At 40.7% G+C, this 27,052-nt stretch overlaps 1 protein-coding gene across 7 annotated transcripts in view; it reads right to left on the reverse strand.

Annotated features, from left to right (window-relative positions):
* Window positions 1-27,052, reverse strand: part of ELAVL4 (ELAV like RNA binding protein 4) — a 90,156-nt gene that overhangs the window by 47,181 nt on the left and 15,923 nt on the right. For all 7 annotated transcript variants that reach the window (XM_077844994.1, XM_077844997.1, XM_077844998.1 and 4 more), the window contains one exon: window positions 4,608-4,848. In XM_077844994.1, coding sequence (XP_077701120.1) covers window positions 4,608-4,848 — 241 coding nt within the window. The remainder of the gene's footprint in view (window positions 1-4,607; window positions 4,849-27,052) is intronic.

Below are 27,052 nucleotides of genomic sequence, written 5' to 3' on the forward strand. Positions count from 1 at the left end.
AAATCCGAGAAAGAACATAAGTTACCCAGTGTCACCAAATCAAAACAGAGTTGGTTCCTTTAATTAGAGATGTGATTCCAGATACAAAAGTGGTGGCAAAGCATTCACCCTGATGTCCAAGCAGTGAAAGCTCTTTTTTTGCCTGTCCTGCTTTCTCCACTGAATGAGAACATTAATTAAGCCAAAGACATGTCTTATGAATAAAAAAATGAAAGAATGGGCTAGAGGAGAGGTTTAGGAAGTGCTGTCTTAGCTTCGTTTTTCACTATGCTTAACTTCACCTGGCAGTGCCGCTTCACGTTGGATCGCTGCTTCCAAAGAGCCATGTCCCAGCTCTACCTCCCGGGTCCAGAGCACGAAAGAATAAGAAAGGCTTTCATTCTTAGACTGGAAATTTAGCTCTTTACTTTTGGTTTTCTTCCCTCTACCTAAATCCCAACCCTATCTTTCAAACCTCTGCCCGCAGCTCCAGCTCACACAGACCCCACTCCTTTATCAACCTGTTCCAAATCCAGGTCACTCCACATATTCAGCTTTATAATGGATAATGTCCAGTTTGGACCACTCTGTCCTCAAAACCCTCCCTTGAGAGCTCTCACCTACATGAAATGGATCAAAAAAATGACACTGCATGGGCACATGAAGAGTCACATCAAGTAAAAATATAATTCTTTTTGATTGCTGTGATGCAAATCATCACACACTCTAGATAGGCAGATCAAACTGTTGTACACTGATTTCTGGGGATTTTTTCTTTTGTTACTTTTTTCCTCCTTTCTCTGTTCCTTTGGGAGAGGGGTGATAACAAGATCAACAATTATTAAAATGTAATTTAGCATTCTAGCTCTGCTGGCTTTAAGAGACACCCTGAGCCACCTAACTGTATCCTCCCACCTAAGCCAAGTTTCCTCCCCTAAAACACGGAGCATCTGTAATGCAATCTCAAAGCTTGGAAAAAAACAGAAAGGCAGTGAAATTAAAAATTAGAAAGTAATTCAATTCTCTGCAGTTCACGGGAATAATATAATTTCTATCAGGGATTTGGTGTTTCCTTGCCTGAGTTTCGAGGTCGCACAAAGCTTGTGGCCCACGTACCACTTCCCTTTCTCTCCAGCAGTAGAGGCTGCAGGTGGATGAAGGAAAAAAATGAAGAACATGGCTTCATGTGGCCACAGCTGTGCACGGAAGCAACTTGGGAGACGTGTTTTCTCTCCCTGGTACCTAGATTATCCTGATAAGTGTCCTTTCTCAATTGGAAAAAAGAAAATCTAATATCTCCGAGAAGATAAATAACAGAGATGTTCAAAAACACTGTAACAGAATCTTAAACCTGGCACTTTCAGTAAATTTGGTTCTACTCCGAAGGCTGAGTTGTATCCCCAGAGGATGATAAATATTGTTATCTCGGCATCCCGTTGTACACAGGAGTCTAGTTTAAAGGCGTGGTGCGTTGGGTAGACCCTCCAGAGGGTGGCCAGCAACTGCTACTCAGAGGATCACAATGTTTCCTTGGGTTATGGGCTGAGGGTTAGGCGGGGGTCTTCACTTAACACAGCCAGAGGCATCCTGCACGCACTTCTCCATAAGATCATGCTTTTCCAATATGGGGTTGAACCCCAGCTCTACCACTTGGTAACAACTGTACCAGGGGAAGTTACTTGACCTCACAAAGTTTCGGTGTCCTCACTGAAGAAAATGGAGGCTGTTTCAGGTATGTTCAGTGCTTAGCAAGTAACTAGGATAGAGTAAGTACTTGCTAAATAATAGCAATTATGCACTTAGCAGCAAACATTTAAGTCCATGCCCAAACTTCCTCTATGTGTTCTCAGATGGAGAATTCATTGACAAGCCACAGCCAGGAGGGAACCCAGCCTACATGCAACGCATCAATGAGTCTCTCTCTCCTCTTCCTCTCAAAGTCTCTCTTTCTCTTCATTTGTTAAGCCGGAACCTTTGAAGGGAATCCATTCTCTTAGGGAGTGGTTTGGTCTGGAAAATCTTAATCTTGAATTCTTATCTCTTCACCACTTCCCACCCCCCCGATCCTCCCACTAGATATTTAGAACTCCTTGTAAACTTCACAGGATCGAGATGTATTGAGATCTGTAGGAGGTGTTGGAGGAACAGGGGGGACTGGGATGTTAAAAATCAGGGCAACAAAAATACCTATGATGTCATTCACCCTGACTTCTGAACCACCAGCAGCAGCCTTTCAACTTGCCTGGTATTACACCTCACCTCTCCCAGCCTGTGTTACCACTTACCACCAAATGTAGGCCTCAGACGGTCTTCCATTAGAGCGATTCTCACTCCTTCCCCACCTCCCCACAGCCCTAATCTCTCCCTCCTTCTCTGACTTTTAGCGTAGTCAATTAAACCTGAACAACTGGTGGATGGAGGAAATATGCTGCATCTATGGAATGGTACAGCAGGGACCAGTTTCACTGTTAATTTAAAATGCTAGAATTAATTAGGTAGTGTAAATGAAGAATTTAATAAGCGCTCTTTACAACCACAAGTTCTACTTTTATTAAACACTGCTACCAAATGAGGGCAAATATCTCTGGTCTCTCTATATTTCCTTGCCTCATTCTCATAAGTTCTCTGCAAATAGAAAAAATTTTTTGTCTGAAATTTAAAAAAATGCATAATTATAAATTTGTGCCTGAATTATATTTCTGCTCTCAACCCATAAGCTTCTTCTTTAAGCTCAGATGCTACTGTATGTCTCTGCTTGTGCTGGAGAGGGTGCTAAACAAACCAAAGTTGACAATTTTGGTTTTGTATACCAAATTAAAGGCTGTCTTCGAAGCTGTCACTCCTATTCAAATCCACTCGGTGAACTACCAAATTAGCATTCTTTCAGTAAAGGAATCTGCTTGTTTAAACATGTGTCTTTAGAAAACAAGGAACAACACCATGAATCAGTACTTTACAAAAATCTCACTACAGTTCTAAGGGAATTCTTTTGAAAAGGTGATTAATAATGTTCACTAATATAGCTGGCAGAGTCCCTATTTAGAAGGTAAGGCTACACCAAAAATACATTTTCTATACAGGAGTGGGAGGAAGAATCATATGGTTAACTGGTTTTAATTTTGTTTGAATTATCATCCTATTATATAAAGATTATTCAGAAATCTAAACATTGACTCTCTGAGAGCACAGACAATTCTGTTAAAGGATGAATGATCCGGCGCTCTCAGATAAAATCACCAAAGCCCTGGCCCTATTTGGAGACCTTGATAAGATTTCTCTGTTCAGCCACTCTCCCTGTAACCTACTACCTGTATCTGTAATAGTAACATCTCCCGATTACTGAGAGACCGCTAGGCACTGGACGGTACGCTAGGCAGTACCGTGTATATCCGGTCTCTCATTTCATCCTCACAATAAGCCCTTTGAGAAAAATATCCTTTTCCAATTTTATAGATGAGGAAATCATGTTTGGAGGGTTATGTGACTTTTATTTTCAAGTTATTTTAGTTTCATGATTTTGCAAAGTGCCTTAATTTATATGGGAGACAGATTTACAAGCGAAGCAGAAGAACACATATAGCGACACGCACACATGTATGCTGGATTTCCCTATTTAAAACCAACATGATATATCTTCCTATTTTAATGGTAGAGTTTCCTTTTTCTAATACAGGCTCATCACTTAAACTGTCCACCGAAAGGGAAACAAAAGTCAATGCTGAAAAATGTCCAATACTCCGTTGAGTGTGAATTATTTTAGGAGTGGAGCTCCAGAGAGCAGTGGCTGCACTGCCATCACAATGTAGCCCAGCAGTTTTCCAAGAAAATAGTCTCACTTTGAAAGAAATTACAGGAGAATGTTACCCCCCAAAGAATCATAGTGTCTGGCAAACATTAGGTCCTCAACAAATGGTTGTCGATAAGGAAAAAAATTAGAAGCTAAAATTTCAAGTATTGAAGTTGTTTGGGTATTGTTTTACGTTCAAGTAAAAAGTCTCTGGCTTCTCACAGAGTATCTTCAAAACAAAACAAAACAAAATACCTCAACTGCAGACCTTCACTAAGCTTCTCCTTCCTACTGGAGTAGTTTTATTCCAGAATAATCTGCTATCCTTAGAGTGTATTTCTCCCCAGGGACAATGGGCAGTGGTGATCTCCGTCCAAAGTCCACAACACCCCCCCCCCCCTTTAAAACACTCTCTCAGACACATGGAAGAACACTGGACACACACAAACCAAATGCTTGAGAATAAAGGAATAGATAAAAACTCGTGTGGAGTACAGGGAGGGCCGACGGCAGAACAGAGAACTATAGAACACAGGGAAGGGGTGGCTGATTGAGAATAAAAGGGGATAAAAACAAAGGATTAGTTCACAAAAAGTAAAGCTCAAGGAAGCTCCAACATCCTCATCTGCTTCCCAGTCCTTTCAATCTGCGGTCTGGTCTTATGTGGTTGCACACACACATGTGAGTTTACAACTGTGGACCCATGCCATCCTTGAATGCAGGCACACATAGCGGACACTCAGATGCATCCACCTCTGTGTACATTTCCGCTGAGGTCTGTACAGCTAATGGAACAATGCAGCTGCTAATCCTAATCCTAGAACATTGAAGAAGAACATACCTGTAATTTTGTCTCTCACGAGTTTGCAGGATTCTATTTCACCAATGCTCCCAAAGAGACTCCTGAATTCCTCCTGGGTCATGTTCTGGGGTAAATAGTTGACTATGAGGTTGGTTTTGCTGTCATCTGTGGCTGCCCCTGTCTGCATGGGAGAAGGACAGTTTCTATTGTTGCTGGAGGGTCCATTGCTTGTATTGGATGTCGGGCCATTTGACACCTGTGGCTCCATGGTGCTAATTATCTAAATAAAAATAAAAATAATAAAAATAAGTCTCCTGAAATCTCAAAGACACAACTAAAGTCTCTTTCAAGATTTTATTTTCCATTTTGAAAAGAAAGAGAACAAGATAAAGCAAGATGGAGCAAAAGAGACTGGGTTGTGAACACAGCCAATTTAGAAGCATGTTTTTAACCAAAATGTTAAACTCCCCTTGCTATTTTTAGGCCAGCCCATAGATTTTGAACACAGACTAGAATGCAGTGGGAACTCTCCCATTATTTTGTTAATGAAAAGCTAATTCCTGTTTTCATTACACAATCACTCTCAGAAATGTATACTTAAGCCACACCAAATTATAATTAAAATGTAAAGTAATAATCATGATTAAAATTATAGTTCCATTAAAGCTGAAAAACTAAATATAGAGGGCTATGCTCACAAGATCAAATACAGTACCTGTTTATTAACTATCTCATAAAGTAAAATGACATTAAATTAAGTGGGGCCGTTCCATATGGGAAGAGCTTAGACTTTCACTGATGCTTAAGCACTGATCAAACTTCAGATTTCATAAGCACATGCTGGGGAGCTACGAAGTCATCTAATGATTTTTCTCCTTAATTGCTCTATTACTGTTTCTCCTGGACCTCTAATAAAATAAAAAACATAAAGGAAGAGTTCTCTCTAGGTCTCCACCTTAGATCCAGCACAGCCTGAGGCTACCCTCTTAGACTTTACTCAAAAAGTCAATAGTTTAAATTTAAATTAAATTTGGATTCAAATAGTTAATTAAACAAAAGTTGCCACAAATGTGTGAACTGTTCCAGGCAGCATGTATGGGGGGAAACAAAAAGAGATAAATAAATCTTAGTCTCTACCCTCCAGGAGCTTACAGTCTATTGAGGACACAGGCACAGGCTCCCAGGAGGACAATGGTCATGGAGTAGGGGAGCCAATAATCCTGCTTCACAGGATGGGATTCAGGGAAAGTACTGAGAAGATGAGGCTGGATTAAAACTCTACATGGAAAATGGATTTGAACTCATATCATGGGCCTGGTTATGAAGAGGTCCTGTGTGGCATGACAAACATGGAGAATCACAAAACTGCAACACCAGAAAGCACTTAAGGAAATAAAATCTAGTTCAAAACTCATGTTTGAGATGAATTCCAGAGACATCCAATGAATTCTGGCATCACGAGAAACGGGCAGAGTCTGGGTCTGAACCCTGTTTTCATGGCCCCAATGCAACTCAGCAGTCCCACATTTCCACTCTCTCCTATCATCATCTCTTATTCGTCCTTCATGATATGACCTCCATCACCTCTGACATTGGTCAATTCTTAAAGATGGAATCATGCTCTGCCATTCACTAGATGTGTGACCTTGGGTAAGGGACTGAAACTCTAGGAGTCTTAGTCTTCTTCATTTGAATAACGGGAACAAGGCCACCCATCTTACAAGAAAGCCCCTGAGTAGTAGTGGGAATGTAGTCCATCATCACTGATAGTCATTAAAGTCACTCTACCAATCGTCTGACATGGCTTCTCTCACTAAGTCCTCACAAAAAGTCAGTGAGGCATATTCTAATATTCTCTACATCCACAGATGAGGAAAGGAAGGCTTAGCAGACTTCTGATAACTAGCAGCTTCCATTATTATCACCATTTAGCTGCTGAGAGAATTTCTGGGGTATAAGCACTTTTATATACATGTAAAGTGTGCAAACCTTAAGAGTACAACTCAAAGAATATTTATAAACAGAACACAATTCACACCTGAGTAATCACCTTTCAGCTCATGATATAGAACATGACTAGCATCCCAGAAGCCTTTCTTGTGTCCCCATCTCCATCATTCATACCCCCAAAGGTAACTGACTTCTAATCCATAGATTTTTTTATCTGCTTTTGAACTTTATATACATGGAATCACACAATATGTACTCTTTTATGTCTTTTCACACATTATTTCTGGGTGTCATCCATGTCGTTAGATACGGTGGTAGGTTTTGCCTCTACGCTGCCGTAGCGAATTCCATTGTATGAAAATATCACATTTTATTTATCTCTTCTGTTGATAGACATTTGGGTTGTTTCTAGTTTTTAATTATTATAGATAATGCTGCTATGAACATCATGCACATGTCTTGTGGTTTACATATACACACATTTCTGTTAGGAATATTCCTGGGAGTCTATTTTTGGGTCAGAGTAGATGTATATTCTATGTAGTAGACACTGTCAATATCCTTTTAAAATAGTGGCACCAACTTATACTCCCACCAGCAGAGTATCAAAGTTCCAGTTGCTGTACATCCTCATCAATACTTAGATACTTTTTTTTGGTTTTGTTTTGATTTTTGCTTATTTTCTCACTGAAGCAGAAGGGATAAAGTAAAAAAAGGAATAGGATTTTAGTCAAGGTAACAGCTGACTTAAAACTGTGGATCTAGGGGTGCGTGGGTGGCTCAGTGGTTGAACGTCTGCCTTTAGCTCAGGTTGTGATCCCAGGAGCCTGGGAGCCTGGGAGCCTGCTTTCCCTCTGCCTGTGTCTCTGTCTCTCTCTCTCTGTGTCTCTCATGAATAAATAAATAAAATCTTTAAAAAACAAAAAACCTGTAGTTCTACCACTTATTAGCTGTGTGATCTCAGGCAGGCTACTTCAATACTCTGAGCCTCAGTTTCCTCTTTGTAAATTGGAATAAAGCCTCCCTTGCATGTTTCTCTTCAGAATAAATGCCTGGAGACATTATGACTATTATTCTTCATCATGCCCTACATAGGTGTTACTCTAATTGTTTCCTTTTCTGCATGACCACAAATGGGAAATGAAACCAAAAGAGAGAGAGAGAGAGAAAAAAAAAAGAAGTCTCAAGAGGAGTCAGGGAAATAAGGCAGATTGAGGAAGGTGAGGAGCTTCTAAGATTCTTTACCATCATGTAAGTAACTTAAGTGGCTCCGCTTACCACATCATCAGAACTTCTTGGATTCAGGTCAACTGTGAGATTCTGAAAGGCTGGTCCAGACAGCAAGGAGAAAACAAAGGGTTTCTGAGAAGAATCTTAAATCAAGCTCTTCTCGGCACTGATAGAAGCTGTACCCAAACAAAGCCTCTTCAGCTGCTCTGTCCAGGAAAACATGAGGGAGATGAGCCCAAGGGAGGCACACGCTAATGGAGATGATGGCGTAGAGCATCATCACAGCTCCTGGCTGGGAGGTAGGTTTCTGCTCTGCCCAACTGCTGGGCCTCCTGGGTTTGAGCAGTGTCTTCATTTGCTATGTCGTCTCACTGCTTCACTAAGTCAGGTGTCCAGGCAACAAATACAAGAAACACTGCCAACTTGATAAGGAACTTTAAAACAGAATTTATCCAGCTCAGGATGCTGGGCTGGTAGAAGCACAGAGTACCCAACTGTTACCTTTTGATTTTATGGCAAAAAAGCCAGTCCCACAATCTGTAAAGCTTGCCCCCTGCTCTCCATCTTTCTCAGGTTACCCTTCTATGGCTCCCGCACAAACACTTAGAAAATATCCTGCACCAAGGCAGCTTTTTGGGCATTAATGTTGGAGTATGAAGAATGTAAGTCATACCTAAGCATGCTGAGACTTTATGGGACCAGGACTATTAAAGGTCACTGGAGAGCCGGCTTCATCTTTTGTTCACTGGATGCTGGCCTCACAGACATGTGTGGTGAAAGCCAGCATTCATCCATGTGAACATCTCACAGGCCTCCCTGCTCCAGAGAAGCCCAGGAAGTACCAAGTCCACAGCAAAGTAATTTCAGTTCCCCAACCAGCTTTCTGGTCTCCTCACATCTTATGTGGATTTCCTAAATTACGCCGACTCCTGGAGTTGAGCCCCATGCATAGGTCAGCCAACCTTAATTGGACCCAAACCTCTGAAAAGAATCCATGAGATGCAACATTCAGTACCAAGCTACTTCCACTGACCAAACCTATAAATTAGGCCAAGTCATTCTTGGTTTATGGAAATGGAGATCTCTTTGCAGTTCACACACACTACACAGTTATCCTTTTGTGTATTCAGAAAGAACTGATGAAAATACACACATGCACAGAGTTTGCTCAATAAACACGTACCATTCTAAAGCTGAGAAATACTTGCAAATGTGTTAACATACATTATGTAATATGACCCCTCATTGGTCTTAATGATACATCCCAGATACAAGACAGGCTTTAAAAAGGAATCAGAAATAGCAAATGTCAGGATGAAATCTGACACACAAGTGAACCAAGAGGATTTTAAAACATTACTTGGAAAATAAGAGAAATTGCTAAGCTCTAAAGATATCAAACTCAAGAATACAAAACTATAATATTTTAAGGTTAATGACACATCTAAAAGGAAGGACACCTGTAATCTCGATTTGGGAAACAGACCAGAGGTAAATGTGTGTTAGCAGGAAAGCATATCCTCCAATAAGCAACGGGAGGCTGCTCAGCAAGACCAGAACACTTCCTTCCCCAAGCCTTTGAAATTCTAACAGCACAATTTTCATTGCAAATAAATGTATCAGTTACTCAAGTATGCCTATGTACTGTCTTGAAACAGTCTGTGTGGGTCACATGGCCAACTTTGCAGCTGACCAGGTTCCAAACCCCTGACTTGCCCTCCTTCCCTCTTCTGAATGGCAATTAAGAACAGAATTACAGTGAGCATCCAGGATAGAGCATTGAGGAGGTTCAGTTGACGTCAAATTCTAATGGTTGTACAAAGCACTGCATTAAATCTTTTATGTTCCTGTGATATATTTTAAGAAACATTATACAGGCAGAAAATTTCAGGGATAAACTATTAGAGCAGTGCACAATAACGTACGCACTCAAATCCTGTCATTGTAAATGTCAATGGTTTGAATGACTAATTACTCACACTCAACACATTAACCTCACCCCTCTCACCATTTTTTTTTCCGGCAAAATATACAACAAAAGCAAGAGGGAAGGCCTCACACATGCAGCTGCTGGATCGCTATTCAGGGTCATTTATCTCTGTGGAGGGAGGTAAGAAGCAGAGGCCAGGTTCAGCCTCTTTCTTAGGGTGCTCCTGAAAAAACCAACCCTTTCGGAGCATCTCTATTGCCAGAACCCCAGGTCCTTTCTGATAACCCCAATTACCTGCCCAATCCCGTCTTTTCTTATTGTCCACCCAAGGTATCTGCTACACTATTTCCTGGACTTGTCAGGTCAAATGCACATAAAAAATAAGGTTTACTTCCACTATGGGTAGATCTGGGAATGCTAGATGAACAGAGATGGAGCCCTCGAATGCCAGGCACTGTGCCAGGCCCTGAGGATACAGAGACGACAAAGACAAGGAGCTGGCCCTCACTGAGTTCACGATGTGGGTGCATGACAGATATCAGAGAACATGAGGGACCACAGAGCCCAACTCCATAATTTAATGATGAGGAAACTGAGGACCAGAAAGAGAAAATGACTTGCCCAGGATGACAGTGCTAGTTAGAGCAGGAAATGGGACTTGAGCCCAGGTCTACAGACTACCTCACTTGAGTACACATGAATACAATGACGGGGTACAGTGTGACAGTGCAGTCATGGACATTTAGATGAGGTTTTACTTTTCCCTTTCTGGGGAGAGGCAGTGAGGGGTAGCCATATCATAAAAATGCACTTTAACAGACCTGTGGAGACATGTCTACCTCCATACTTTACTGAATATGGCACTTTACAGTTCACAAAGAATGGTGACCCGAACTCTGAGCTCCATAGCTCAGAGACCACATCTATTTTGTTTATTATAGCATCTCTTCCTGCATGTAGAAGAGGGCCTGACGATTGGTAGGTTCTGGATAAAAGACTATTGAATGAATGAAAGCCCTTGCATGTTCAATAGTTCACTAAATCCCTCAAACAACTCTGTAAAGTACAAGCCAAAGAGGTATTAATGTCAACCCAATTTTACATATAACAAAAGAGGGGAGAACACTTACTGGGTACTTATTATATGTCAGGCATACCTTTAGGTATTATTTCAAATATAGATTTTAAGAGGCATTCATTCAAGAGGAGGGGCTGAATCTTTGGGTGACAAGGACCCCTTGAGAACCTGTTGAATGCCTTTGCCCATTCTCACCAGAAAAATGCACACACACATTTTATGTACACTAATGGCAATTCTTTGTCTCCAGATTGAAACCCTTTGGTTGATTCTAAGAGTAGCAATACAATCAAAGTGCGAAAACTTCGCTTCCTTCCCAATCATTCTTTTCATATAGTTTCTTGTTCTCAGAATTCATTCATTCGTTAACCAAATATTTATTGCTGAAGGGTCTATATGCCAGAGGAGAGTGCAAGCATGACCAGAAGGCCAGAAGGCCCTTTAAGTGTACTAAGCAAGACCACTGTAAATTTCTAAAAATGTACTTAAAGCAGCATTTAATATTTCTTCCACCAGCTCAAGAAGTCTTCACAGTTCCCTCTGTTCCCCTACTCTTGACAGGCTTTCATTTGCTCAAATTTGGGGAGAGTCAGGCTGAGAGTTAGAGGGCTGGTCCTCCTAACCACTAAGGACAGTCACTGTCCTGGGCACCAGAGAGCCAGCCACATCAGAGGTCCTACCACAGCCCCTTCACCAATCCTATCCTGTTGGCCATACTGTGTGGCCTTGCTCCAATATTTTCCATAAAAAATGGCAGTCCCAACAATAAACTGCATGGTCTTGCATTTACACATCTTAACCTACTTACACTCTTAGGATTTATTTCATGAGGCACTTAAAAGGTTCTGGCTTTATGTTCTAGGAACCTGTGCTACTGTAGAACTCACTACTGATATTTGTCATCCAAGAGCCTAGGGCACACCTCCTATACTCCCAGCAGTCCTCAACTTCTGGTTTTCTGGCAGAGGGGTGGTCATGATGTTCAACTCAGGCAAAAGGATCTAGAGAAAAGAAACTAAGAAGGTCATAGGAATGTGATCCTTCTGTTCCAAATACTCTCCCCTCTACCTCCAGTGCCCTCTAAATGTCAGCATTCCCAGAAACTAGAAAGATGTTAATGGAGTGTACTGATTGCAAACATGTCTCAAGTGTGTACATCTGTGACACATACACGTATTTTATTCAATATTTTAATGAGTATTTAAAGGTGTTTTCTTTTACCGTGTTGGAAGGACTTTTGAAAATTTATGTATAAAGGCTAACCCTTATGTAATAGAACAAGCGCTCCCGAGAGCATGAAGAATAATGTTTACCAAGGGCAGTCACTGAATCGAACCATTAAAGAAATAGATTTAAATTATTCATAAGAACAAAAATAAAAGTCCTAATTCTCTTTGTAGGCATTTCCCACTTAACCCTTATAAAATCCTGACACGCAGTATGTTAGACTCTGGTGGTGCAGCCCAGACTATTGCATCTCACCCGCCTTTCGAAAGCCTGAAAAACAAATCCCCAAAGTTAGAAAATTACACAGCAGGCTCTGTGTTCCTGAAGACAGATATTATTTTTAGGAATAATTCCTCACTTCTCTCCTTGCTCCTTGAAAGATACTAAAAATGTCCTTACAACCCCCCAATTTCATATTTTTTAAAAGTTTCGTCCGTCAGCTCATAAAATCCATACTCTCCCCTCCTTCTCTTCAAGAGGCTTTAATTCGCTCAAGTCCCTTCAGATTAATATTTTTTTCTAAATGCAATGCTTTCCTGGTTATGATTCAACTGGGAAGGAGACACATGTTATTAATGGGGCTCAAGAGCAGGGCCGAGATTGATGATCTGATCACTCTAGGAAAAGGGAACTTGGGAATAGCTCCCCCCTACCCCCCCACCCCACCATCGAAACCAAATTACAGGTGATGACTCCCAAAGACCCCTGGAGCAGAAGAAGACTGCTGAAGACTGTACGTGTGTCCCTCAAAACCATTTGTAGCAAGTTTCTGTAATTCTGCTGGAAGGTAGCTAGAAAACTCTAGAAAAAAAATTTCATTCCAACTGGGGAAAACATGCTGACAGTTTAATAGTACCTTTGGGTAGAGGCACAAATAACCTGAAGGACCTATTTACTCTAGGAAGTTATGTGGCAATAAATTCTCGGCATATCCTTAAAACAAGTGTGTTCAATTCAACACAAGTTTATTGAATGCTATTACAGACCAAGGCATGGTTCTAGGAATCTGGAAAACAAAAATAATTTTGTCCTTGCCCTTAGAGGGTTCAAGACAAGAGGATGGGAGAGGAGGGCAGGTAAACAAATTATTAGAGTCAATCGCATATACCCCTTCCTTTATGGAGTTGCCTCCAGAGTTTCTCTAACGACTCTCCCTCCTTGCCAAAGAGCACAGACAGGAATACACCCAGACATGTCCTGACACTGAACTGACCGTCCTGTTTCTGGTCTAAATGCTTACGTCCTAAGCAAATGACTTCGTAACAAGGAGGTAAGCTTGAGGCATTACTCCTTTGAAACAGGATCTTCTTCACTGAAGAGGAATACCACGCATGCCAAGAGTATTCTCGGTGGGGGTAGTCAGGGTTTTTAAAAAATCAGCAGCCGCTGGAGAGAACAAGAAGCATTAATACTTAAAAATAGCAGGGCCAGGATGGATATGAAAAGCATAATCAAAATTTAATTTCTCTTAGGCATTCTTCTCAAATTCACAGAAATTCACATTTTTAATCTTCCTCCCCAGATACATCACACACATTTGCCCTCCTAAACAAATACTGGCCTCCTTTATATCTTACAGTGTTTCTTTAGGGCTTCAGTCTGGGTCTAAAATGATTTCCGGGGGATCCCTGGGTGGCGCAGCGGTTTGGCGCCTGCCTTTGGCCCAGGGCGCGATCCTGGAGACCCGGGATCGAATCCCACGTCGGGCTCCCGGTACATGGAGCCTGCTTCTCCCTCTGCCTGTGTCTCTGCCTCATTCTCTCTCTCTCTCTGTGACTATCACAAATAAATAAAAATTAAATAAATAAATAAATAAATAAAATGATTTCCGGTATGCCCAACCTGGGGAAATCTTAGTAAAACTCCTGGGTATTTTGGTATTTGCAGACTTTTACAGCAAACCCTCCAGGGTTGAGGGGTGGCGTGAACATCCAGTTCATTATAAAGATGATTTTTAAAATAATTTTCTTTCACCCGCTGAGCCCCCAGTTCAGTCCTCTTTTCCAAAATGGCCAATAAATAAAGATGATCTCAAACTTTTGATAAGCTTTCTTTGTTAAAGAAATATCTGAAGAGCATAAATGTTTTCATTTCAGTATAAATGCAATTTTGTGGCCAAGCTCTTCGGCTTCCTGCAAAAAAATGTTAGATCTAATAAAAAAAATCAATTGGAAAACAATTCTGTTCCCATCCAACCCCCTAAGCTCCCAAACTCTGAATGTTTAATGTAGATAAAATAACCAAAATGCCTCCTGAGAAGCTATGGGCACCTGTTGGGGTGGGAACCAGTTGTGATGGTAGATGTGTTACCTTCATCTTCCACACAAAGAACATTAATGAATCATTTATAAAACTGCCCCCAGACTGATTAAGTTGAGCTTATCTCTGATTAAATGCATAACCAAGAGCCAATGGTACAATTCATATAAACATAAATATTGTGTATTTATAAAATGCCTGGCTCCTGGCTCAGAGTGTGAGCAAACTCACCTAGATTCAGCTGTACAAAGCAATGTGCTATTCTGTATCTATATCATGATCTCCAGCACTAGGTCACATCTCTGAATTTGTCTTATGCACAGATTAAATTATTCAGAAATACAAATAAAATATTTTTTACTATGAAAGTTTATATTTGTTTTCTTAACAAACCTAGGTGGAGATGGAGAGGATAATAAAGGGAGAGAGAGAGGGAGTCAGTATCTAGGAAAATCTGCACAGGGCAACCTTCTCTTTGTTAAGAATTGTAGGATGCCAATGGCTCTTCCAATTGTGCAATTCAAAGGAGAGAGATTATTTGGGGGCATTTTGTAGCTAAAGATCCTGAGTGAAAGAAAATGGTTCTCAGTACTTCAATGTTATATATAAGTGGCCACGAAAAATTAGACCCATGGACTATTCACACAACCTCATGTTATTATAGCTACACATTCATTAGTGAAAAAATCCTGAACATCATTCTGATAGGGCAGTTTTAAATTTAAAAATTACTTATCACACTTGAAATTTTATTTTTGATTAATTCCTTCTCTGAATTTTTTCTTTTTTCCTTTTCTTCTGTTTCATTTCTTCCTTTTTTTAAAAAAAATAAGAAAGATGCATTAGAAAAAGGACTTTTTGGTCTGATAGGAGAACATTATCCGTCAACTACTTTAGTAAGGTATTTGATCCTAGACACCCCCTGGGAAGGCAGATGAGTGTGAGTAAAACAGGACTCTATCATATCAGTTTTGGTAAGAATACAGATCTGGGCTGGGAGAAGTGTATCTTTGAATTATTTGTGGACACCTTGTTTACAGAGAACACAGAAATTCAAGGTTTGCAACTGGCAAGCCTTAAGAAGGTGCAGTGAAATAGTCTCTCTCATCATCACTGGTGGAAATATTATTTGGCACAATTTTTCTGATCCTTCTGTTCAGATTCTTAGACCCAAGGATCCATTCTGAAGCTCAGAAAAGAATCCAAAATTCTAAAGACCAAAAGTGTGCATGATAAGGTTTATTATGAAAAGGGTCTCTAAAAGAGTGAAAAAACAGAAATAATCTAAGGGCCCAACAAGGAGGAGTGACTAAGTAGGTTATTGTATAGTTTCATGATACAGCATTCCACAGATGGCAAAATCATGTGTATAATGAGCTTTATAACATGAGAAAATGCGTATGATAAATATAGAAAAAAAGTGAAATAAAAAATTGATTATCTTGATTATATAAACAGGTGCAGCATAAGAGCGAAAAATGAAAATGCTAACAATAAAGTGTGGGATTATGCTTGTCTCTATTTTCTAAGTTTTTTGTTTTATAATGAAAATACAGCACTTTTATGATCCGAAAGGAAGTTATTTTTAAAAATGAAAGAAAATGGCAAATCCTTCAAAGCAGTTTAGAGTCACAGGTTTAAAAATGGTTCCATCTCCCTCCCAGAGCCGTCCTGCAGACTCTCTCCTTGGCCACACTCTGTTCTTACATTAGAGGACACATAGGAACCCAAATGAATAAAAATCGCATTTCTTGAAACGGACTGTGATTCGGTCTCTCCTTCACCTAAATCACTGTGTATTAGCAAGGTTACAATCTAAGTCGGCCTTATCGCCCGGCAGCAACCTTCAGGAGGACAGCAAGGAGAGAAGATGATTTATAAGAACCCCGTTCCCTGGATCAGGGAGTGAAAAGTACTGATCCGTTCTAAGAGCTCCTGCTGACAAACTCTGATATTATGAACATTCTGCACTTGGACAAAAGCTCCCACTTTTCTTAATTACATGGTTTGAGCAGGAGCCTGCTTTTAGGATCTGCCCAATCACACAACAGCCATTTATTTTCCCAACTGCAGCTGCCAAAATTTCCCTGATCTCTGTTCTGTGCTCCATCTTCAAGGACATCTTGTGAATGTATGACACTGTCAAGCGGCATTCCACGCCATGCTCTTTAAGCTTCTCCCTCTCTCCTTCCTGCATACGGAGATCTTCCTAATACATATTTATTAAAAATCTCATGAACAACAAGCAATGTGTGGAGGCAAAAAAAAAATCACAAATACCACATATCAGAATATTTATCCACTTTAAGACAAATACTTTATTAGGACAATGAACCGCTAACATTCTTTGTCCTCCGTATGATGGGTTTGCTTTAGTTTTATGGCCTCTGCATCTTGTAATTCATTGGGTCCCCGCTTTGTAATATTGCTAGGAAAATGAGTGGCTAATCTGTAGCCCTCTGTGTTTAAAGAAAGAACACAGAATCTCGCTGCAAACTTTTAATTCTTTCTAAACACAAACTTTACCTCTGAATTTCTTATTTTTTTATTCTCTTAATTTTCCTTTACTTAAATTTCGTCATTGTTATATGTTTAAAAAAGAAAAACAGATGTTTTTTTTTGCCTCAAAGCATAAGACATTTAATAGATGTGTTTTTATGATTTGCCTTGTAACAACAGAAAATTTTGGATTAGAACAAAGAATAAATAAGTTAATAGTTATGTCTTCACAAATAACCTTTTGCTTTTCAAGATATGCTTTTGAAATCTCACTAATTCATACCAATTGGGCAGGAGTAAAATAGACATTTAAAAAAATCAGAAATGGTAAGAGTTTTTAAGATATATGATAAGGTTTCAAAATGATTATCTTTATACTAAAATTCAAACTGTATTATATATAATTCTCAGATAAGACCCATTTAGGACTAATTTAATAAGTCCCTAAGAATAATTTGGATAGATACATGTATACACTCAAGTACTGAAAAGAGTTTACTTCTTTGAGTCAGGTAACCATGTCCTTTAAAATCACAGATACAAAGTAAATTTGCTTGACAATCTTCTCCAACTCTTGATATAGTATTTTTATCCCAGAAATTTATCTTAAAAAAAGTGAAAGGCTAACAAATATTCAAAATCAACAGTTGTCAAATTAGGGCAAACAAATTATTATTTTTTAGTTTCAGGCATATTTTAAAGCAAGTCACAATTTAATAATGACGATACTGTCCTCCATTTGAACAGCTCCTCCCCACAACTGAAGTTCATTCCTAAAAGAAGAGGAAAGGCAGTACAAAGGGACAAAAGTCAAGCTAACTTCCTTAACGTTAATGGGTTCCTTCAATGGGCCAGAAGCCATTATGACAAATGCCTGGAATACAGGAGAGAAAGGGGGTTCCTGTCTGTAAGGAAGTAAATAAATCAACAAAGAAGTAATGTATAATGTCATAAACGTGGTCACAGAGAAGCACATACGGAGTGCCCAGCAGAGTCTCTGCCCCGAACATGGCAAAGGCCCAATAAACAGAGCTCCTGTGGTAACACTGATTAAAAAGTGCTTTGGGTTACACGAGAAAAGGTTTAGGCAAGCAATTACTCTGAACTCCTTCCAATATACCAGCAGTTAGCGCATAATAAATGGGGGCAGATGTTGTCAGGTATGCTACTTCACTTAATTCTCCCACAACTTTGCAAAATAGGTAACTGTCATTCACCCCACTTAGAGTTGGGGAAACCGAGGCTTGAAGAACTGAACTCTATACAGGATGAAGAAGTAAGGCCTCGGGCAATATCCAGTCTCACTTAGCCAGAACTGCATCTTGACCTCAAGTGTGAACCAAACTCTGTACCCTTCCTGAAGCCTCCAAGTTGGAGGGAAGAGTTCCTAACACCGTAACATGCAACCGAGGACTCTTGGAGAAAGCAAACGATCTAATCTGATTAAAACCGTATCTGCTGTTAGTCACTAAAACTACCAAATACATAGCTGTTAGAGGAAAGATCTTAATTCAAAATTCTACACGGTGCAATGGCAAGAGCATGGAGTTGAGAGTTTGGGTTTGAAAATTGGCTCCAGCCTTGACCTTGGTTTAGACACTTCAGACTCTCTGAGGTGCAATTTAAATTTACTCATCCGAAAAATACACACAATTCTATCTGCCTTGCAGGGTTGCTGTGAAGATGAAAAATAACAAATTTAAGGCATCTGACTCACAACTGGGCACAGAGTAAGGACTCAATACATGTTCATTCTCCTTATCAAAAATGGAACCTTCTGAATACATATTCCCATTAAAATGAGGTGGCAAAGTCGATTAAGAAGTAAGTGGTAACATTTATCCTTGGAATTTAATTTCTGAAATGGAAAAGAACACTTAAAAATGTTACTACTCATCACCTCTGTCAATAGCTATTTCCTTCATCTTCAAAATGTTTCACAAACATTAACTAATAAGTTCTTACAATAATACCAGTCAGGAAAATACTGAGCAATGGGGAAGGGATTAAGTGAACTTTAAAAAGTGAATCATGAAAGCACCATTTTTAACACTTACAAACATAATTTCTGGTACACTTTGCCTTTTTAAAAAACCCTCTGCTGTGAATGGCTTAAAGTTAGATACTTCAAATGTAATAAGTGCAGTCATTCAGGTTTCTGATTTCCCAAGAGGAAAACCCTCTTGTTTTCATGGGAAATTTCGGGAAATTGCCACAGTGTGCTCTGGGTATGGATAGCAGAGGGCATTTCTGGCTTTCCATACCCTGCTCAGGCTGGAAGAACGGGGGTCATCCTTGGTCCACCCTCCGTTTGGATTGCTCCTTCCTTCTTATGGACCCAAAGGAGTAGCTACATTGACCAAATTCACTTCAAGAGGCTTTTCCAGGGCACAGTTGGAAAGATGTGTTGGGAAGTACAGAGAAAACACAGAAATTGTTAACTCCCTGCAGAAGCGAGATGAACCCTTACAAAGCCACTGGAAAGAATCCTTTAAATCACATGCTAGACTCTGTGAGCACATTCACACCTAACACCCCATCCCATCTTCATGAAGACCCTGAGGGATGAGCGGGGATTTGCCTCCTTCTCCCCCACAGTCCCATGCATCATTTGCATTTTATAGGTGAGCAAACCAGGGGTCAGGGAGTAAACAAAGTAGAGTGACTAGCTCTGGCTCACAAGGTGCAGAGCTGGAATCTACACCAGACAGGTCTTCCTGTCACTGATTCTCCTCTTCCTCCTTTACCCACCACAACCTCCATAAACCCAGGAAAGCAAGCTCCCAGCAACATCCTTCTGCAGCCAGCAAGGACAAATGAGTACACGCTGGGTGTGTTCCATGTCACACTCTGCAAGAACACTCTTGTTGGCCTGGAAAGCCGTCCTCTCCCACCATCAGGCCTCACTTGCCTTTCCCCAGCTCCCCTTCTTGTCCCAGCTCCAGGCCCATCCATCGCACACGCTTCCCTCACGACGTTTACCACACAGCCCCAGACTCTCCATCTTCCTGTCTCTACCACTGGACTGTGAGCCTGTGGAGGGCAGGGACTGTGTTTGAGTCATCGTCATCCCAGGGACCAGTGCAGAGTTTTGGGTTTTGTTGGTAGAACAAATGAATAAAGGGATGGCTCTCTATGGCTCACCTGCTCTCCACAGCTAACTCTGCTTTCCTTGTTCTGCTCCCCACCACTCTGCTCTCATCATAAACTTCTCTCGTATCTCTCTCACCTCTTCAAAATCAATTTAAAAATAGGAGCACTTTTATCTTTTAAAGCTATATTGCCCTTATCACTCTTGCCTTCTTCAGCTTCTTTCAAACAGTCTCCAAAGAACGTATTTTTAAGGCCATTTTCATAGCCTCTGTTTCTTTACCTCCACATTCCTTCTAACTCGGATTGCCTCTGCATCAGGCCTAAACTCCTATTTCATTTTAACTTTGGGTCTGAATCTGGCTGCAGTCTAGAGGTTAAGAGTCCCACAGAAAAATTCCACCTTTGAGAGTTCCTAAAAGTCACATAAGCCAAAGTCAAAAAAGCCAATGGGGACTCATTACTTTGTTGCAACAACTATCAGAGCTAGGAATGCCTTGCATGTTTTTGGTTTGTTTTTGTTTTTGTTTTTGTTTTTGTTTTGTTTTTTTAACAAATGAGCGAATACATTATCACGCAATAACTTCTACTTTCATTCAATTCAAATCAATTTTAGCAAGTCTCCAATATCTATTGCACAGCATAATGGTTAGGAACACATGCACCAGAGCCTGAACGCCTAGGTTCAAATCCCTATTCCACTGTGTGGTTTTGGGCATGTTACTTAACAATTCTGTGTCTATGTTTTCTCAGTGTTGACAGTGTTCATAGGAATGTGGCAGAGATTAAATGTATTATTATGGTTAGAGAACTGAGTTCCCTGGCATTTGATCCCTGCCCTCTAGGAATTTAGGCTTGGACAGGGAGGGCGGGTGGCAGTGGTTAGTAGACAGATCTATGAAGAGACAAAGTTCCAAATTGCAACCAAAGCAAGTGCCATATTCTGAATGCCTTCTGTGGTATGGATGTCTCTTCCCTGCTGTTACATGTGTGCTTCCTCTCCTCCCCCGACTAAATTGCAAAGTTCAGTTGAAGGCTGCCTCCCTGCCCCACGCGGCCTCGGCACCTCCTCTCTCCCCTTCGTCACGGCACTCACCACTCCACATTCAGTCACAGTTTACACTACTGGGAGCTCCTTGAGAGCAGGACCCGAATTTTACTTGCCTTCTTGCTCCAGGCATGCAGTATACAGGAAGAATTTGACCATAAGGCTGCTGAATGAATCAGTGATCAGAGGCAGGTGCAGGGCGCTAGGAGGTTTAGAGGGAGAGGACATGGGAACATTGCAGATTTCCTTTTTCCCAACCCACCAGACTCTGCAGTGTGCTGAGAAAATCAGAAGAGAAATGTATGGTTTTATATTTTTAAATCCTTTTCTTAAGCCTTTTCCTCACTCTACCTGCACTGTTTATTTTAGATGAGTGCAGGCATCAAGATCAAAACAAATGTGAACTAATGGCCAAAGGCAGGGCAAATAAATTTTGGGAGAATCACAATCCTTACATGCCACTAAACACAAGAGGCAGAAAATACTTAGGGCTTCATCCAGTGCTCTACACAAAAGGTACCTGCCAAGTGTTCAGTTATTCTTCTACTCTCAGAAACATTTGATGGAGAGTTTGGCTTTTTCTTTTAAGTAATTTAAATCCATACATTGCAAATGAAAACAAAAGAGCTTTGGCACGAGAATAAACTCTATCGCTCCTTTAATCTTAAGATTTCAATCTAATTTTATGCAATAGTATACACAATGGAGAAAGGAGATGAAAATACACATATCTATATTTTAAACCTAATGCTTTCTAGTTGCTCACAATGGAGCATCAAGTAGGCTTATTTACAATTCCAGCTAATATAAGACTCTTGGCCTGAGTACTTTTAACCTATGAAAATACATATTCAAAAGTAAACACTTTAACTTAAAACTAGAAAGCAGGAGATTCAAGACCTGAACTCAGGATCCCACACTCCAGAGCTCTTTTATCTTCCTCTGGCATCTGTGATCCTTTCTGGGATGATATATCTTCAGTTTTGAGGCTATCTGTTCTCCTTTTTGTAGGTTATGAAATGGGAAGTAGCCTGCATATTTTATTCTAGATCTTCTTTCCCTATGAGCCTTGCAAAAAAAAATGACCAATATCTAAAATACACATCCTGGGGGGTGGGGGGTTGAACTATATCTTTAGATGTTCCTTTATGAGATGCTTACTATGTGCCAGGCCCCAAACCAGTCTCTTTACATATGCTAACAATCCTTTAAACTAGTATTTGAAGTAGGTATTAACTCCATTTTACAGACAAGGAAACTGAGGCTAGAACAAGTTAGTGACTTGTCAGTGGGGAGAAAAAAAAAAAACCCTTAATTTCTCTGACTTCAAAGCCCATGCTCTTAACCACTAGAATACCTTTATAGAAGTGAAGAATCCAGGGCACCCGGGTGGCTCAGTGGCTGAACCTCTGCCTTTGGCTCAGGGCATCATCCTGGGGTCCCGGGATCGAGTCCCACATCAGGCTCCCCACAGGGAGCCTGCTTCTCCCTCTACCTATGTCTTTCTCTTTGTGTGTCTCTCATGAATAAATAAATAAAAATATTTTTAAAAAAAGAAATCAAGAATCCTATGATAATGCCAATGACTACTGCACTTTTTAAATGATTGGCCTAACCTTCCTTCTGATCTTCTTGGAACATTTACCCAGTTTGCAGCCTCAACTATAGGGAAATAGATTGGAGGCTTTTCCTCATATTGGAGACCCCTGGTCTATTATGGGTTCTCTTTGTTGGGTATTCCCAAACAAATCTCTTAATTTTCCGGTACCCCAGGGATGACCACCCCACACTGAGTACAGGTAGGACAAGTCTGTCACCCCAAGAGTCAGCAGCTGGACAAACAAAGCCCAGCCTTTCACAACAGGCAATGACTGCTCCCACTTACCAAGCAGAAGCAAGACACTGGCTGAACTGTTGTGGCCTCATTACATGTTCACAAACAAATTCTCATTGGTGTCACTCTTCAACCCATTATCTCATTGTATTTCTTTAAATAGTATTTCATCACATGAAATTATAAAATATCACATAATATATCCACTAATTCTACTTATTTACTTACTCTATTGTCTGTCTTCCCCCTCTAAAATGAAAGCTCCAAAGTCAATTGGAGAAAGACAATTATCATACGGTTTCACTCATATGTGGAATATAAGAAATAATGAGAGAGACTATGAAGAAAAAGAGGGAAACTGTTGGGGAAAAATTAGAAAGAAAGGCAACCCATGAGAGACTCCTAACTCTGGGAAACAAACAAAGGGTTGCAGAAGGGAGGGTGGGTGGGGGATGGGGTAACTGGGTGACAGGCACTGAGGAGGGCACTTGATGGGATGAGCACTGGGTGTTATACTATACGTTGGCAACTTGAATTCAAATAAAATATTAAAAAATAGATAAATAAAATAATGATAAATAAACCGAAAAATGAAATGAAATAAAACGAAAGCTCCATGAGGGCAGGGACTTGTCTTTTTTTTTTTTTCCGTGTTTTTTTTTTTTAATTTATTTTTTATTGGTGTTCAATTTACTAACATACAGAATAACCCCCAGTTCCCGTCACCCATTCACTCCCACCCTCCGCCCTCCTCCCCTTCCACCACCCCTAGTTCGTTTCCCAGAGTTAGCAGTCTTTACGTTCTGTCTCCCTTTCTGATATTTCCCACACATTTCTTCTCCCTTCCCTTATATTCCCTTTCACTATTATTTATATTCCCCAAATGAATGAGAACATATAATGTTTGTCCTTCTCCGACTGACTTACTTCATTCAGCCTAATACCCTCCAGTTCCATCCACGTTGAAGCAAATGGTGGGTATTTGTCATTTCTAATAGCTGAGTAACAGCAATTGCACTGTTGGGGATTTACCCCAAAGATACAAATGCAATGAAACGCCGGGACACCTGCACCCCGATGTTTATAGCAGCAATGGCCACGATAGACTTGTCTTAATCACCACTGCATTTCCAGTACCTAGAACAGTGTCTGGCCTATAGCAAGCACTCAATGACTATTTGAAGAGTGGGACACAAATTAATATTACATGATAATAATAATGATGATGATCAACAGCACTTTATATGCCAAGCACTGTTTTAACTTCTTAATACACATTGGTCTATTAAATCACAACAACCTAGTTTACACCTGAAGAAACTGACACATAGGGGGGATAAGTGATCTGCCCAAGGTTGTAACTGGTAAAGACAGGATTTGAACCCTGGCAATCTTGCCTGCAAGTCTATTAATAACCACTAGGCTAAATGTCTCTCATTAGTCACTTCTCTTTAAGAAATGAGTAATACAAAACAGGACACAGAACATGGGCTCTGGAATCAAACAGACTAGGCTTGGAATTCCAAGTCTGACACTCCCTAGCCAAGTGACCTTATGAAAGTTATGTAAACCACGTGGTGTCCTTTCTTCCCTTCTTTTATGGGAATAAAAATACCTGCTTCCTCTAGTTGTGAGGTTCAATGAGATAAGCTAAGTCTGTACTTTTTGTAAAGCCTGACACATACACTATAAAGGGTCCCTATTATCGTGATATATCGTTGTTAACTGTATGGTAAAGACCAAGTGACATAAAGGAGTCTGAAAGAAAGAAGAACTACTGAGGAAGTGCAGGTGAGTCATGGTAGTCAGGAAAAGTTTCGTGTAAATAGATACACTCAAGATCCTCAATCCAAAGTTACAGAACTGTGGCTGGTGAGCAACAATAGCGTCAAAACCAGTCTTCACAATAGAGGGCTTTGGGTCCCACATCCCTCTCACAGCTTAGAGGTAACAGGGTATCTGATGGCAAGCCCTTTATGAACAATCTAACCAACACCCAACTCCATCATTCAGTTAGCAATTCGTTACTGAGCACCTGCTAGAGGCCAGACACAGAGAGGACCCCAGACTGCTGACGTGGTGGTGAGACAAGACAAATCAACAAATGATAATGCCGTGGGGAAGACCAATGACGGAAGGATGCTGGCAGTGCTCAAAGATGAGGCCCTAACTCAGCGTGAGTCAGGGACACTTTCCTGGTTGAGAAGTCACCTCCTATTGGTCTCTTGAAGCCAAGTGAAGAAAAGCAGAATGATGTTTGAGACCAAGGGATCTGTTCGAACATAGGTGTGGATGGAACAGCACAGCGAAGTCCCATAGTGGAGAATGAATGGAAGGCAGAGAGCTGCAGGATGGGAGGCTGGAAAGGAGGGCAGCAGCCAGGCCACAGAGGGTGTCCGGGGCGTTGTGAAGGTGGCTGGGCTTGATCCTGAGCCACAAATCTATTAAGTGGCCATCTCTGTGATCACATCTCAACTGTGTGCCTGCAGCAAATACACTGGTTTCCCATGAAATACAAACAAAATAGCATGGAGAAAAAGAAAGAATACATTAATTTTTAGGTTCACCACCAAATTGTCTTTGGGGCCCTCCTTTCCTCCTGAATAGATCACAGGCATTGTGAGCACAGCGTAGTTTATCACCACCTCATGATACTGTTCCCCTTTTGTACTCTAGAGTTTTTTTCAACTCAACTCTGTTGAGCAAATGTTACTCTCCCTTTCCCAGCACAGCACCCTGAACAACTTGGTAAATATTTGCGGAACTGGGCTGGATTTATTGAGTGATAACTATATAAGGCAACCCTGCACCAATGGGTAAGGCAGGGGCCGAGGGGTAGCAGAGGATAAAAAGATGACCATCGTGGCATCCTTATCCTCAATAAACTTGAACTTCCAATGATGCAAATGAGACATGCATGACGATAACATATACACCGAAAGCAGACTGCAAGGGGTGCATTCTTTCAGGTGTGGGCTTTGCAGGTAGCGGGGCTGAAGCCTCGCTGCACTTTCACTAGACGCTCAGCTCCCTGAGGGCGGGGAGCTATGCCTCCTTTACACTAAGTCCTTAGAGACCACTAAACAGTAAGTGCTGAACGAGGCTTTCTCAAACGGAACTATTCCATCCTCACAACAACCCCAAGAAGTATAAATCATCTTACAAACGTGGAAATGGAGGCTCACAGAGGTAACGCGACTTGCTTGAGGTTATGAGGTTAGTATAAAATAAAAATAAAATAGCAATAGTAAAAATAGCAATAACAACAATAATGACTATTTTTCAATCTAAGATTTGCCCTCTATTTGTCATTCTCGAAATGTTTCTGCCACAGGACTCTCTTTTCATACTAAGATGAAAAAGGTTCTCTCTGCCTGAATGAAATTTGAAGTTCATAATTTGAGTTCGTGAGCTCTGGTTGGCTTTTTGCTGCTGCCAATTTCATGAGTTCCAAAGGGCACCGAGCAGATGGATCTGCCACTTTCTAGGTTTAAGGATATTCCCCAGCACAGAGGTTCCTCAATAGGCTCCCACTCTCTTCCAAATCACCAGGTGAGAGTTAATCCAATTTCAGTTCAGTTCAACAAATCTTTACTGAATACCTAAACTATGTGGCAGGTACTCTTCTCACTACTTCCAAAATTAAATACTCAGTAAGAAAGTCTTTGTGCCTGTCCTCTTGTGATTAGATCACATCTCACCCACTTCCATGCACAGTAAACCCTCAAGGGCAGAGACCAATTGACCCACCATTCCCTGTAAAGAAGTTCTAACGCAGAGTAAGCACCTTAGTACATTTTCATGGAATTGAATAAATCGTTTACATTTTGTTCTAGAATTAGACACATCTGGGTTTAAACCAAGTCTGGCCTAATTGCTGGCTGTGTCACCTTAGTTTACCTTTCAAAATCTCAGTTAGTTCATCCATAAAACAGGAAAATTAACATTTACCTCTTAAGGTTGCTCTAGGGATTAAAAGGAATGATGTGTAAGGTACAGCGCCTGACTCAGAGTAAGAACTCAAGAAAGGGAAGCTAAAGCTAATTTCATTATTTCTAGTCCCACCTCTAGATCACCTCCACTACTTAGTACTCTCATTATCATTATTACTTTGAAGGTTCAGCTAGGTAGCATGACCAAGGTATAAAATTTGCTAGTTAATAAATACTTTAATAGAGAGCCCCAACATATACCATGCAGATAGCCTTAATTTTCAAAGATTTAAGATACATTTTTCATGTTGGGATGTCTTGGTGGCTCAGTGGTTGAGCGTCTGCCTTTGGCTCAGGGTGTGATCCCAGGGACCCTGGCGAGTCTCGCATGGAGCTCCCTGCAGGGA

Source organism: Canis aureus, chromosome 13 (assembly GCF_053574225.1).
Source record: "Canis aureus isolate CA01 chromosome 13, VMU_Caureus_v.1.0, whole genome shotgun sequence".
In the NCBI taxonomy this organism is placed as follows: Eukaryota; Metazoa; Chordata; class Mammalia; order Carnivora; family Canidae; genus Canis; species Canis aureus.